This window comes from Tasmannia lanceolata, unplaced genomic scaffold (assembly GCF_043159265.1).
Source record: "Tasmannia lanceolata isolate RefF3 unplaced genomic scaffold, GAP_Taslan_0.1 ptg000020l, whole genome shotgun sequence".
Classification (NCBI taxonomy): Eukaryota; Viridiplantae; Streptophyta; class Magnoliopsida; order Canellales; family Winteraceae; genus Tasmannia; species Tasmannia lanceolata.
In genome coordinates, this window is record NW_027518697.1 from 28,505,658 (window position 1) to 28,519,945 (window position 14,288).

Consider the following 14,288-nt stretch of genomic DNA (forward strand, 5'->3'; position numbering starts at 1 on the left):
ACCCAAATGATTGCCAGGAGAGATAAATTCCAAAGAATCTTTCCTTTCTTTCTCCAAGGAACCAAAGACCAGCTTTCCAATAAGTCTACAAGTGATATTGGGAACACCCAAGCTATTTCAAATCTGGTCAATATGCGACCTCAAACTTCTCTAGCAAACTTACAATGGATAAATAGAGATTTTATATGGTGAATGCGCATGCAGATCAGTGTAGGTGGTACCACCCTTGATTTTTTTCCCCGATCTAATAGCAGAACACTTTTAAGGTGCTGCTGATCAAATATCAAGGGCAGTATTTTGTTGTACTACCTATATCAAATATGCACATTCAACATATAATTTCTGGATAAATAAATGGTCTGTTGTTTCCCCGCCTCGATACAAAGGGCAAAATGATAAATAATAAGCATCTCTCGCTTTCACGGGAAGTCCACCGTCTGAATTTTTCCAAGGCAGGCTGCCGACCCAAATAAACATACCATTGGAGGCGCTAGGATCAACTAAACTTTGGCTACTCTGAAAAGCACAGAATACGACACACGATGAAGAAAACATTTAACAATGACTACACCCATTGAGTCCAAGATCCAAACCCTATAAAAATGTTCTTTCTAAAAGGAGCCCACACCACCTTACTATCTCTCCTTTCAAAGCAATCTTTGATCAGAGCCTCTTTGGCCGATGCCAAGGCAAACAGCTCGGGAAAGATCACCTTTAATGGAAATGTGATTTGTCATGCCAAAATCTGATTTGATCCTTTGGGGACCTTGAACTAAACCCCTTTGAGAAATTTATGTTTAAATTGCATTATGTATTGCACACTGACACCCCTGGATATCTAAATCTATCATCTGATTCCCAGTGTCCTATGACCGTCACTTACTTTCTATCACTTTTACCCACAAATGAGATACCTCTTCCCCAAAATCTCCAAATTTATTTTCCTAATAGGGCTTGATAAACCTCGTTAATCTTTCTTATGCTTAGACCTCCAGCTTTTACTGTTTCCGGACCTCTTAGCTCACCCAATGGAACCCTTTTTTTCTCATCTGATCCCCCCACAAGAATCTTCTTTGAATTTGCTTCAATCTATTTGTAACACTCATGGGACATTTAAATAAGGAGAATTGATAGATTGGAATATTAGCTAGTACTGCTTTTGTAAAGGTCACTCTGCCGCTCCTAGACACAAGATTTCACTTCCTTGTGTCCAATCTCCTTTCTACCATTTCTAGAATGGGATCCCAACGAAAACCAAGATGAGTAAAAGGAAGAGTCTACTTTGCATCCCCATTAAACCTGCGAGAACTTGGGGCGACTCCGGATGAATGTTTATGCCAAACACTCAAGATCTCTGCATGTTCGACCTTTGGCCCGTTATCAGCTCATAGCATCTAAGGATGGATTTAAGATTCAGAACTTTAAGCGGTTCAGGGGAATGAAAAAAAAGTGTCATGAGTAAACTCTATGAGGAGACCTCTGCTTCTTCCATCCCAATTTTGAAACCTTCAATAATCCACTAGACCTACCTCTGGCCAAAACTCTACTCAATTTTTTTTTTAATGGTAAAAGTCTATTCAATGTTCCAGCCACTATAACAAAGCGAAAGGGGGGATAAGGGATCACCTTGTCTTAATCCCTTGGACGATTTAGGAGAGCCATGGATGAGCACAGAAGTGTCAATGAGAGCAAATGACACAATTGTTTGTCAACTTAAACGAAAAGAATGCAATTAAACAAATGAATTTTTCTACAATAAATCCCCATCTTTCATTAACACTTCCAAAATTTTTGAAAGATCTTATGATTTGAATATCAGCCTAATTTTTTAGATAGAAGATCAAAAACCATAACTATGAAATGAACGGTTTGGATCAATCAAAGGTGGGACCCGCTACATCAAATTAGGAGTGTCACATTGTATTACAATGAACCATGTCCTACTAAAGCATTCCATAAAATAACAAATGAGATCAGAAGAAGAAAAGCACTTAAATACCAAATGAGATCAAAAGAAGAAAAACACCAACGCCAAATATTTGTAGAAATCCACAAACCAATAAAAAAAACAAAACAAAACAAAAACACGTCAACAATCAATCCAAAAGAATACCTAAGAACATGCCACATGACCATGGACTGCTTCTACTCTTCCCAAACCCTACTGCTTCCACATGACCATGGATAAGCATTCTATGAGCATAAATGTTATATCATATACCATATATATAGCTTATATAAGCTATCATTTATCTTGACACCCCACTTGCACTTTCACTTGCATATCCTTCCTTTTTGCTGTTGCCAAAAGGGGGGAGAGTTTTCGAAAATTAATTAGGTAGTCCTTATTTTGTATGCACCACATGCTTTACATTATCTTTTTAAACTTGTGCATATAATGAGGGGGAGCATTGCTTCATTGTTTATAATGTTTAATGCTTATTCATCTATTTGTTTAAAATCTCCTACCTCCCTAATCAATTTGTTTACCATCATCAAAAAGGGGGAGAATGTAAGCCCAAGAATTTCCATGGGTTAATCATTCACCTTACCTTCTTGTTTTGATGCTAGCAAACCAAATTGATTAGCATTTATGGACTGATGTGTTGCTTTGAGGTTTTGTGTTGTATACAGGAATTTCATGTCATAATCGACATTACACAACTCTTCACAACACATGGCTTGTGGATCAAGGAGCAAAGGAACCAAGAGCTTGCACCTACAGTGAAGACATTCTCATTTGAAGATGTTCAAATCAAGAAGCTTGTCATGAAGATTCCACAAGTTCCCAACAAGTGTCAAGAAGGAGCTTGGAGTTGAACAGGCCATGGTGACACCTCATGTACCTCAACATGCATTGAAGATTGGATGACAAGTCACAAGAGCCAAACAAGGTCAAGAAGTTCACTCACAAGCCGAAGAAGTCCAAGAAAGTGTAAAGGAGCGAATACATTCCAAGAAGACTCAACGATATCATTTTAGAATGTATTTAGAGTTCTCTTGATTTTATGTTTAAATGTACTTTCAAAAGGTTTTCAAATGGCTTTCATACTTAACTTTTTACATCTTTGAAAATCATACACACACCCTAAAATATGTTTGAAAACCTAGGACTTAAGCCCAAGACCATGGCCTAAAAGCCCCTAATTTTTAAAGTTAAAAATGGAATTTCACACAGGGCCGGTCGACCGGGCTTTGCCAGGCGACCGCGAGATGGAACCTGGAAGTCCAGGATATTTCAAAATTGTAGACACCCCATTTTGACCGGGCCCTAAACCCCTTGTTTGAATAAAATCCCATCAAATCAGTGAGTTAGAACCCCAAACTTCACCCTAGGGCATCTTAGGGTCCCACCAAGGTCCCTGCAAAATTTCATCGAAATCCGAGCAGGCTTGCCTAGCAAACGAGCCGAGTAAGAAGCAAGGTGCAAAAACATAAGGGGGGTGAATTATCCCACTCTATTTTTTGACATAATTTCTTCCCGAGACCACCCATTTTCAGCAAAATCAAATATAAAACACATAGGTGGGGTGTCTTAGGGTAATAGAAGGGGATGAAATTATGTTAATTTTTTACTTAAATTTTTCTCTTTATACCACCATTTTGCAACCAAAATCAAAGCAAAATTTTTGAAAATGAATTATCTTATAAACTCATTGGGGACAAAAATTAAGGGAAAAACTTTATAAATAGAGCATTTGGGCTCTCATTTGAAAAAAAATAGGGTTCTTAATCTAATTTTAGAGAGAGGAAGAGAGAGAGCTTTCTAGAGAGAGAAAGAAGATTCTAGAGAGAGAGAGACGATTCTAGAGAGAGAGAGAAATCTATAGAAAGGAGATCTAGAAAGAGAAAAAATGAGATCTAGAAAGAGAAAGAAGAAGATCTAGAGAGAGAAAGAATAAGGCGAAGAAGATTTCAATGAGAGATCTAAGAGAAGAGCAGAAGGTTAGTAGATTTTGAGTTTTCTTTGAAAATCTAACATAAAATGGGAAATCTAAATGGAAAATGCTTAAAAATGGTTAGATCTAATAACCTAGGGCTAAAATCTTCCAAAATATGTTTAAAAGCATGTCTCATATAAAGATCTAAAACAATTTAGCTTAGATTTTGAGTTCTAGTTGAATTTCAATGTGAAATGGCAAAATAAAATATTGTCTAGGGTTTTTTGCCATTTTTCATCAATTTTTGGTTAAAATTCGTAAAAAAAAAATTTAAAGGAGGTGTAGAGCTCGTTGAGATCTTCGATTTGGCATATAATGGCCCAAAATTGGCCTAGAAACGAAGAAGTTATGCTAATTTTAAGATTTCAGCTAAAAATTAGGGTTAAAATGGTGAATTTTTGGATGATTTTTGTGAATATCTTTAGATCTGATGTATTAGGCTTTGGAATTCAAAACTTTATGTGTTATTATGTGTGTGATGTGAATATCTAGTGAAATCCATTATAGATCTAGGGATTTGATGTGAAATGCTCTTGTAAGATGTTGAAAAACTTCAAAAATATATGTTGTCCAGATTTATTTTTTGAGTTTTTCACTAAAATCTAATTAGAACTGAGTGTTGTACTTCACATAATAATTGTAGAGCTTGTTGAGATCTTCGATTTGGCATATGGTGGCCTAAAATTGGCTGAAAAACGAAGAAGTTATACCAATTTCAAGATTTCAACTGAAAATTTAGGTTAAAATGGTGAATTTATGCATTTTTTGTGAGAATTCCTTAAAGATCTTGAAAACTGAAACTAACATGGTTAGATCTAAGCCTAATCAGCATGTATTATCATATATTTGTGTCAAATTATCAAAGATTTTGTGTTTGAATGAAGTTTTGATGTGAAATGTCATGAAATTGTGTTGAATGACATGCTGTCCAGATTATTTTCAATTTTTTACTAAAATCTGATTAGATCTAGCAAACGTGATACAAATAAAAGTTGTACATATTTTGAGATCTTCGATTTGGCATCTTACGGGCCTCATAACGATGAAAAATGAAAACGTTATGCTACTTTTAAGATGTCATCCAAAAACACTACATTTCCAGATTTGAATTTGCTCGGGGATGGTCATTTTCTGGCCACTTCCGGCAAGATCCAGCCGAAATCATCAACGGAGAAAAGTTTATTTGGTCAATTTCCTAAAACTTTGTAGTTGAACACTGTTCTTGAAAATGTATTTTTGATCATCGGTTTTGCAAAACCAAATCAGAACGTTGAAAAATAAATTGCATAAATGAAATCTGAAATCAGCCCAAAGATGACCATTTTCCGACCATTTCTGGCGAGAACCGGCCGAAATGAATAACTAATAAAATTTTCCTTGATGTGTTCCCTACAACTTTTATGTGTATCACTTTTACTAGTTTTGCCATGTGGAGAGTGTAAGTGTAAATACAAATGCTCAGCTTCCATGTAGAATGCAAATGCGTGCTTTTGATGCTTAATTCATGCTTAGCCTAGTGGGCGATGAAGGGGTTAGCCCAAGCCCATCTTTAGAGGAACATACCGGATCATGGTAGTACCCTCTGTCTTCTTTCCTCTTCTTTAGGAGAAAGTATTTGGCCCTATATAGATACCCTTGAATATTAGCAAGCCCTATTTCATTGCAATGGCAATGAAGGCGTTAGCCTAAGCCTATCATTTAGAGGGATTTACATGGTCATGGTAATACCCTCTTTCTTCCTTTTTCTTCATAGAGAGCTTTCTTAGCCTTTTAATACCTCTTAGACACTAATTCTTCCTTCATTGCAAGGGCGATGAAGGTGTTAGCCCAAGCCCATCCCTAGAGGGACTTTTCGAGTTATGGTAATACCCTATGTCTTTCTTTTTCTTTCCTTGGAAGTTTTCTAGCCTTATAGACACCATTTGAACCCTTGATCTTCTTCATTGCAAGGGCGATGAAGGCGTTAGTCCAAGCCCATCCTTAGGGGACTTGCTTAGTCCTAGTAGTAATCCCCTATTTTTTCCCTTTCATTTAGGGACTTGTATGGTCTTTTAGAAATTTTCCTAGACATTAGTAACTTTTTCCCCTTCTTATTGCAAGGGCAATGACAGAGTCATCTAGAGCCCCGTTAGGAGACATACTATGTCTCATTAAGGTGTTTCTCCTTTGGAGACAAGCCTTATCGTTTAGAGCCTATCCCTTAGGGAGTTTATCTTGGTCATGTATAGAGTAAGCCCATAGGAGGCATGCCTTGCCTCATTTATAGGATTCCCTTCAAGTTGCACCCCTTTCTAGTTGAAGACCAACTTGGTCAGTTAGTTGCCCTATTCTTATTTATCATTGCAAGGGCAATGATAAGGGTACTTGGAGCCCTCCATAGGAGACATTCAGTGTCTCACTAGAGTTAGTTGTTTCTCCTATAGGAGACAGGCTTTGTCTCATTGGCCCTAGTTATCCTCTTGTTTTAGGAGACATGTCATGTCTCACTAGCGCCCCTCTTAGAGTCACTAGCATATGAGTCTGTCCTTAGCCAGAAGTCCTTCATTTAGATAGGAGTCAGTCCTTCAATTTCAGGAGTCTGTCCTATCATCATAGGGAACTAGGATTATGTTCAACCTTTCATCAAGTCATGTGATTCTGTCCAATCCTTGCAAGGCATAGGATTCTGTCCAAACCTTGCAGAATCGTGATTCTGTCCAATCCCCCGTAAAGTATTGGATTCTGTCCAACCTTTGCGGGATATTAGAAGTTTGTCCTACCCTTATGATGATAGGAATCTGTCCTCTTGAGTCAAAACAACAAAAACACTTGGAAACTTGAAAATTAAAAAAAAAACAACAAAAACAGAAAACTTTAAAAAATCTGAAAAGTCATGAGTCACTAGGAGTAGTTAGAAAAGTCTGTTCTGAACTACGTTAGCTTGATCCCCTCCCACAGGGTACGTAGGCAGCTTGGGATCCTTATCCCAAGTCCAGTCAAACCTTTCAAAATAAACATGTTCAAATCATTTAAATTCTTTCAAAATACAAAAATTCTTCAAACAAATCTTTTACCCCGGTTTTTGAAAAGATCTTCCCCTAGAGTTAGGAGTCTGTCCTAGATATTTGGGGTGAGTTAGGAGTCTGTCCTGGTTATGTTGATGCTTTGTGTGTCTTGTCGTGTGAGTGTCCCTAGAGTTAGGAGGCCTCGAGTCATGGTCGGTTAGACACTTAGTCGAGCTGACGGCTAGATTAGGATGCACTTAGTTAGCCCATGATTTTTCTTAGGATACACAGCCTAGTTACACATAGGATGTAGAGCCCACCTGCATTAATTTAGGGCTAACTTGCATTAGTTAGGGCATATAGGGAGTCTTAAAAAGTTACAATTCACTTAAACTCAAGCAATCGTACAAAAAGCTTTAAAAACTAGTCGGGTCTAGTTGATCGAGTCTAGGATAGAGGTTCTAGATGGTTAGGCATCGTAGTTTAGAATAGGTCACCGAACTACGTTGACTCTGATTCTTCTCGAGGCCGGGATACGTAGAGCAGTCGAGATGACCATCCTGGTCCGAGTTAAGTATCACATTAGAGGCTTAGAGTTTATTGTCCTAGAATCATAGGAGTTTGTGGTCTGATACTTGTTTGTATGCTTGAATGATTGCTTTCTTTAGATGATTCACATGCTTAGCAGTAGCATTTGCATGTCTATTTTATTTAATCTATTGATTACTCATATGCTTAGCTGTAGCATTTATCTGTCTCTTGATCACATGCATAGATATAGCCTTTTATTATTGCTGATTATTACTTTTGTTAACATCTAGTGATGTTTGCTCACTGTGCAGGTTCGTCTCTTTAGACATAGATGTGCATGTGTATGTTTACCGCTTTCTTAGATGTGTTGTGTTAGGATTAGATATGATTGATGGAGATTGGTAATACGGTTATCCATTATCAGATCGACATTAGTTTTCTCCGCCTCTTTCTAAGAGACGGTGAATTCTAGTGTTTATTCTGATAACAGATGATACCGGTACCAACTCTCTTTAGGCATTGATGTTAGACATGATGTATGGAGATAAGTAGCAGGGTTATCTTATATTGGATAAACATTAGTCTTTTACGCCTCTCTAAGAGACGTTAAATTCTAGTATTCATTCCAATGGCAGATGACACTGATATCAACTCTTCTTAGGACCCAGATGTGTATTTTTCTCTTTTGCCTATCACCGAGACATGCATGCTTAGGTAGACACCTTCTCGGGGATATTCGTTCCCATTTCATATGATTTTCGTCCAAAATTCTTCAAAGTTAATAAATAAATGGCATAAGAGACCGGGTGTTTACACTCGGGCAAATTGGGGGCGCCTAATACCTTCCCCATTTGTCATCAGGCACGAACTTTTGTATCTCTGGTTATCTGTTGCGACAGAGTATAGTAAGGGATCCAGGGCCTAATTACTTGGATGGCGACTCTGAGTTATTTTAGGAACGTCTCAGTTCCGGGTCAGTCCCCGAATCAAGAGGTATCTCATTTGTACATCGCCACTCATGCTGTGAGAGGCACTCTTTCGAGAGTTCCTTGAGCTCTCCTTCACGTGCGGAGATCTCAGAGGATTGACGTGGATCTCGTATCCTCGCCAGCGTCCTCGGGATCGGGGTACACAGAAATTCATCAGGCCGGTCGACCAGGCCAATCCGATCGATCGCAGATTGATTTTCTGAAAATCCAGAAAACATCTAGGTTGGGCTTGGCGGACGACCGCAATGGATCGATCAACCGCGGATAGGTTTTTTAGCCGAATTTTTGAGCTAACACGTCAGCCTCGCCGGACGACCGCCATTGGGCCGGTAGACCACGACGGTAACGAATTAGAAAAATATAAAAGGGTGCCCGATAGGGGCGGGCGACCACAGTGGCTTGGTAGACCGCGACGATCGGACAAACTAGCCGTTGGGGCATTTTCTGCTTGACTTTTTCAAGCCAGTTATTTACAGTTTTACCCCAAACGGTCATATTTTCAAATATACTATATATACATGATTAAAACCTATCTCTATAAGCTTTTGAACATTTGAGAAAGATCAAATCCCATTTCTCTTTGACCTTCAACATTTTATTTCAAAAGTAAAAACCTCTTTGATCTTTCATTTCTACATCTTATCAAGAGGCACTCCATAGGGCTTTGCATTTATATTTTCTTCGAGTGATTGTGAGCTTTCAAAGTTGTAATCCGCCTATTAAGAGGCATGAGAGTTTTTATTTTCTTTGTTCTTCATTAAGGGTCTTCTCTTCGGCCCGTTAAGAATCGTGAAGACGCGGGTCTCCTCTTCGGCCCGTTAAGAAAGGTGAAGACGGCATATGAGGGTGTGTCCCCTCGCCGAAGGCCTCCTGCAGATGGGCTTCGCTTTAGCCCTTGAGAATGAAAAAGCTTGATCATGTAATGCTCATTGTGGACCCCGATCCCGTGGACGGTGAGCGAGGGATACGAGATCCCACGTCAATCCTCTAAGATCTCCACAATGTGAAGGAGAGCTCTACCAAGGAACTCTCGAAATGATGCCACTCACAGCATAGGTGGCGATATAAATGAGATACTTCTTGATTCAGGGACTAACTAGGAACCAAGATGTACCTATAACAAAGAAGAGTCACCATCTAAGAAAATGGGCCCTAGATCCCATACAATACTCTGTCGCAACAAATAACCAGAGATACAAAAGTCCGTGCCTGGTAACGAATAAGGAAGATCCGAAGAGCACCCCCAATTCACCCAAGTGCGAGCACCTGGTCTTTTATGCCATTTATTATGAAGTTTGAAGAGTTTTGGGCGAAAATCAGATGAAATGGGAACGAGTATCCCCGAGAAAACGTCTATCTAAGCATGCACGACCCGGGGATGGGCAAAAGAAAATAAACATCAAAATCCTAACTCACCGCATCTACTCCTAACCCATCACATCTAGGAAAGCAGTAACATCTGCATGCACAGCTACAGCTAAGCAGGTAATATAGCAGATATGATAAGCGGGAAAGCAGCAAATATCTACAGCTAAGCATATGATCATGATAAGCAAACAGATAAATGTTCCAGCTAAGCATGTAAATAAGCATGTGAAACTAAACACACAAGGAATAATCAAGCTGAAAGTAAACACACAAGGAACCAAAGACAAACACACGATAAGCTAAAAGATGCGAGGAAAGAAATGAATCAGAAAATCGATGGTATGTGTAAACCCAAAATGCCAGGGAAAGGAAAAGGAGACATACGATAGACTCAAGGAGCGATTCTAAAGGAATCGAGCTCAGTGATCCTGATCCGCTAAAGATTAGACAAGTCTCGCGGTCGTCATAGCCTATCGTTGGGCTTAGCGAGGACAATCCCTGTGAAGGGGCCACGCTACGTCGTCACCCGTCCCAAAACCTGATAAAACGTCGAAAAAACGATAAAAACCGAAAAACCACGATCAAGATCGGAAATGGAATGAAAAGAGGGCTCTGAATGACCTCGCAATCACCATCCTTGCCCATTTTGATTTTTGTTGTGAAAGGTTTGAAAGATTTTTGGATGGTTAAATGATTTTTTGAAGGGCTTAAATGATTTTATTGAAAAGTTTGACTGAACTCGGGATGACGGTCTCAAGTTGCCTATGTACCCTGTGAAAAGGGATCAAGCCAGCGTAATTCGAAACAGCTTTTCGAAATACGCTTTTGGTGTTTTTGATGTTTTTTTGTTGTTTTGCATTTTTATATATTTTTTTATCCTTTTCGATTGAAAGGGGGTTTTGGCTCAAGAGGTTGCCGTTCGCCATCGCCTGAACCAGACGAAACGTTCCCATGATCGATGGAATCTCGAAACACAAAGAGTATCCCAAGGAACGTAAGTAGAATGGCTCTGAAGGGAGAACAAACCCGAGGAAATGTCCCTATAATCGATGGAATCCCGAAGCCCGAGTAGGATCCCTAGGAACGTGAGGAGAGTGAACCCGAAGAAAACACCCCGAACCATGCAAGAAATGATGACCACGAAGAAGAGGAAACCCCTAAGCCCCATGAGAAGTGACAAGATAAGAAAAGAGACATGGAGGGCAAAGGGGTGGCTCAAGAAACATTCCGTCATCGCCTTTCAAATACGTAATGTAGGACTAAAAGATTAAAATGAAATCAGTATTGGAAACAAGATCCTAGGGTCATATTACCATCAACATATGGTTGGGATGATATCATGCTCTGAAACCTAGGAAAGAGGACCGAATTTTGCAGATGATATCAAAGAACGCAAACCCCGCATTTTCTCAAAATGAGAGTAGAGCAGAACCCTATGAAAGTGGTGTGAATATTCCAAAAGTGGCACATACAAGTGAATTGGAACGAGCTAGTGAGGATTTAGCCATATGCAAAAGGGTACTAAATAAAATTTTGACTCCAGACACTTGGAATGAATCAAACATGATTGGTACAGATGTGTCCAACGCTCACACACCAAGGTTCCTCCACTAAGGCATATCACCTTTTGATGCCTAACGAATTGTCAAAAAGGCTACTGTAGTTCATAAAAATAAAAAAACGAAATCCCATAAAACCGAGTAGAGAGGAAGGGTCAGCTAAGGGAGTGCAATCATCCAAATATACCAATACCAACACTACTAAGCAATTCCTAACAATTCTAACAGATGAAGAGAGGAATTGGGCTCGTGTGATTACTAAACAATGGAAGCTATCAAAGGCCAATACCAATCCAAATATAGTGGGAAATTGATTGAGATAAAGAAGAATAGCTAACCCAATGCAATCATCTGAACCTTTCTTCTCACTTGGGCTACCCACTGATAATGCAAGTAGTTATACATATATTGAAAAGGGGTCAACCCAAGCCAGACCAAGGAATGAATATATCATTCCCCTAATGTCATCTTCCCAATCACTTCTCATTGATATTTGATAAATGAACTACAGAAGTGGAAGTGACCAAAAGACCTTTTATTACCCATGCACTATAAAAATTTCCTAAGCATTATAGAAAACCCAACCAGATATTCAGTTAACTACAGTAGATTTCAGAAGATCCAAGCAGAAATTTCATAAGATTCAAGCATTAAAAACTTATCAATTTCTCCTATAGACTCAAGGCCATGATATTTGGAAGGGTAAGAAATTACTTAGACCAGGTGAATCATTCAGTAAACATGAATTTAAAGGGGAGAAACAAATTACCTGAGTTTTCTGGCAAGCCTATATTAGGATTTCTCCTCCAGTGCTGGACTCGTATTATGCTCGAGACAAAATCTTCTTCTTTTTCCGGGCCACTTGCAGAAACAACGATCGTGACGGTGGTGGAGACGAAAATGAGGGTATGATTGAGGTAGGTTTGGATCAGGGGAATGGGAGGATGGTCGGCTCGGAAACGGGGGTTCTAAAATAAATAAATAAAAGATTTAGTGTAGAGGGTGAAGAGGCAAAGATGGAAGATGGTGGTGAAATTGATGGTGGATGGCTGAAGGGAACGAAATGGGTTTTCCTTGAAATTGGGCTCGGGTAGTAGGAGTTAAGAAATGAAAATGGGTTAGGGGTGTGAGATTGAGGTGATGAAGGATGGGGTTAGCTTGAATTGGGAAAATGGTTGAGGCCGGTGGCAACGGATTGGCCGGATATGGTGATTCGATTTATGATGGTGGTGGTAGAGATGATGGGGAGATGTGAGTGTGGTCGGTTAGGGGTTTGGCCAGTGGTAGAGGCAAGAGGTGGTGGCCGGCCGGAGTTAGTGATGGTGGAGGTCGGCCGGAATTAATGGTGGAAATGGGGTTTAAGAAGATGGGTTTTGAAGAAATTGATGGAGGAAAGGGTTTTAATAGCTGCAAGTGGGTGAGTATCCAAAATGGGTTTGATGTAGATGGTGGTTGGGAGTGGAGATGGGTTGGAGGTGGAGGTTATTGATGGGGGTTAGAGGAGTTGGGACACATGTGAAATGGGTTTGTAGATTTTCTTGAGTTGATTATAGGAGAGGGCTTGCAGAGGGTATTGGACGGATTTCATGTAGGGTTGGTTCGGTCGGATTCCGGCAAGCTTGCCGGAATCAATGGAGACGGTGGTGGCTGCAAATGGAAAAAAAATCAAAAAAGGTTTTGATCGTGGATCTGGTGGAGATTGACGGTGGCTCCAATGGATGGGAGTTGATGGTGGAAGAAGGTCGGAGCTCCGGCGAGAAGGCTGGAAGATGAATGACTTCTGGGAAGTTCTTAGGATTCATGGTTAGCCAGAGAGGCATCGAGGCCAACCCCGAAAAAATCCAGGCCATCCTGGACATGGAGCCCCCGCAAACAGCCGTAGAGGTACAGAGGCTCGCAGGACGAATCACCGCCCTCGGTCGTTTCATGCCCAAATCGGCGGAGAAATGTCAGCCGTTCTTCAAGCAGCTAAAAAACATACGGGAATTCGAATGGACCCCGGCCTGCCAAGAAGCCTTCGGCGCCTTGAAGCAATACCTTCAGACACCACCCGTACTCGCCAAACCCGATCCAGGGGAAGAACTATTTTTGTATCTGGCCATCAGCCCCACGGCGGTGAGTACGGTATTGGCCAAGCAAAGCGACAAGAAGGAACACCCGGTGTACTATATGAGCAAGACTCTCCACGGTGCGGAGGTCCGGTACCTAAACATAGAGAAATTCGCCCTCGCAGTCGTCAGGGCCGCCCGGAAACTCCGCCCCTACTTCCAGGCCCACCCCATAGTGCTTATGACCGACCAGCCCCTGAGGAGAATTCTCCAAAAACTGGAGACATCGGGCAGGATGGTAAGCTGGGCCGTCGAGTTGGGAGAGTTCGACATACAAGTCCGACCGAGGCCGGCCATTAAATCCCAAGCCCTCGTTGACTTTATAGTGGAATCTACGGCCCCGGCCACGGAACCAGCAACAATGGAAAATGGTGAGGGCCCCACCGAACGGACGGCTCGCAAAGACATGACGCCAGACTCAGCGGAACAGAGCGACGAAATTCACTGGACCCTGCACGTTGACGGCTCAGCAGGTAAAACGGGGCACGGGGCTGGAGTGGTCCTCCACGGCCCCGAAGGATTCACGCTAGAATACGCCCTCCGGCTAGACTTCAATGCCTCCAATAACGAGGCTGAATACGAGGCCTTACTGGCAGGACTAAGCCTAGCCATGAAGCTCGGCGCAGGAGAGCTAAAAGTCTATAACGATTCCCAGCTCGTCGTTAACCAAGCAAACGGGACATACGAGGCCAAAAGCCCCAGAATGAAGAGATACCTCCAGAAGGTAGAAGAAAAACTGCAGAGAATGGGGAAAGTTGAGATCCTCCAGGTACCGCGAGACATGAACAATCAAGCAGATGCATTGTAA

General features: G+C 40.9%; 1 protein-coding gene across 1 annotated transcript; it reads left to right on the top strand.

Moving 5' to 3' along the window:
- The first annotated feature begins 13,841 nt into the window (after positions 1–13,841).
- On the top strand, positions 13,842–14,288 carry LOC143853942 (uncharacterized). The gene has a single exon (XM_077363637.1). It carries the CDS (start codon positions 13,842–13,844, stop codon positions 14,286–14,288), a length of 447 nt encoding a protein of 148 aa, XP_077219752.1.

Bases quoted from the DNA above. Each gene is read 5' to 3' on its own strand.
- LOC143853942 (XM_077363637.1), top strand. From the start codon at position 13,842: ATGGAAAATGGTGAGGGCCCCACCGAACGGACGGCTCGCAAAGACATG.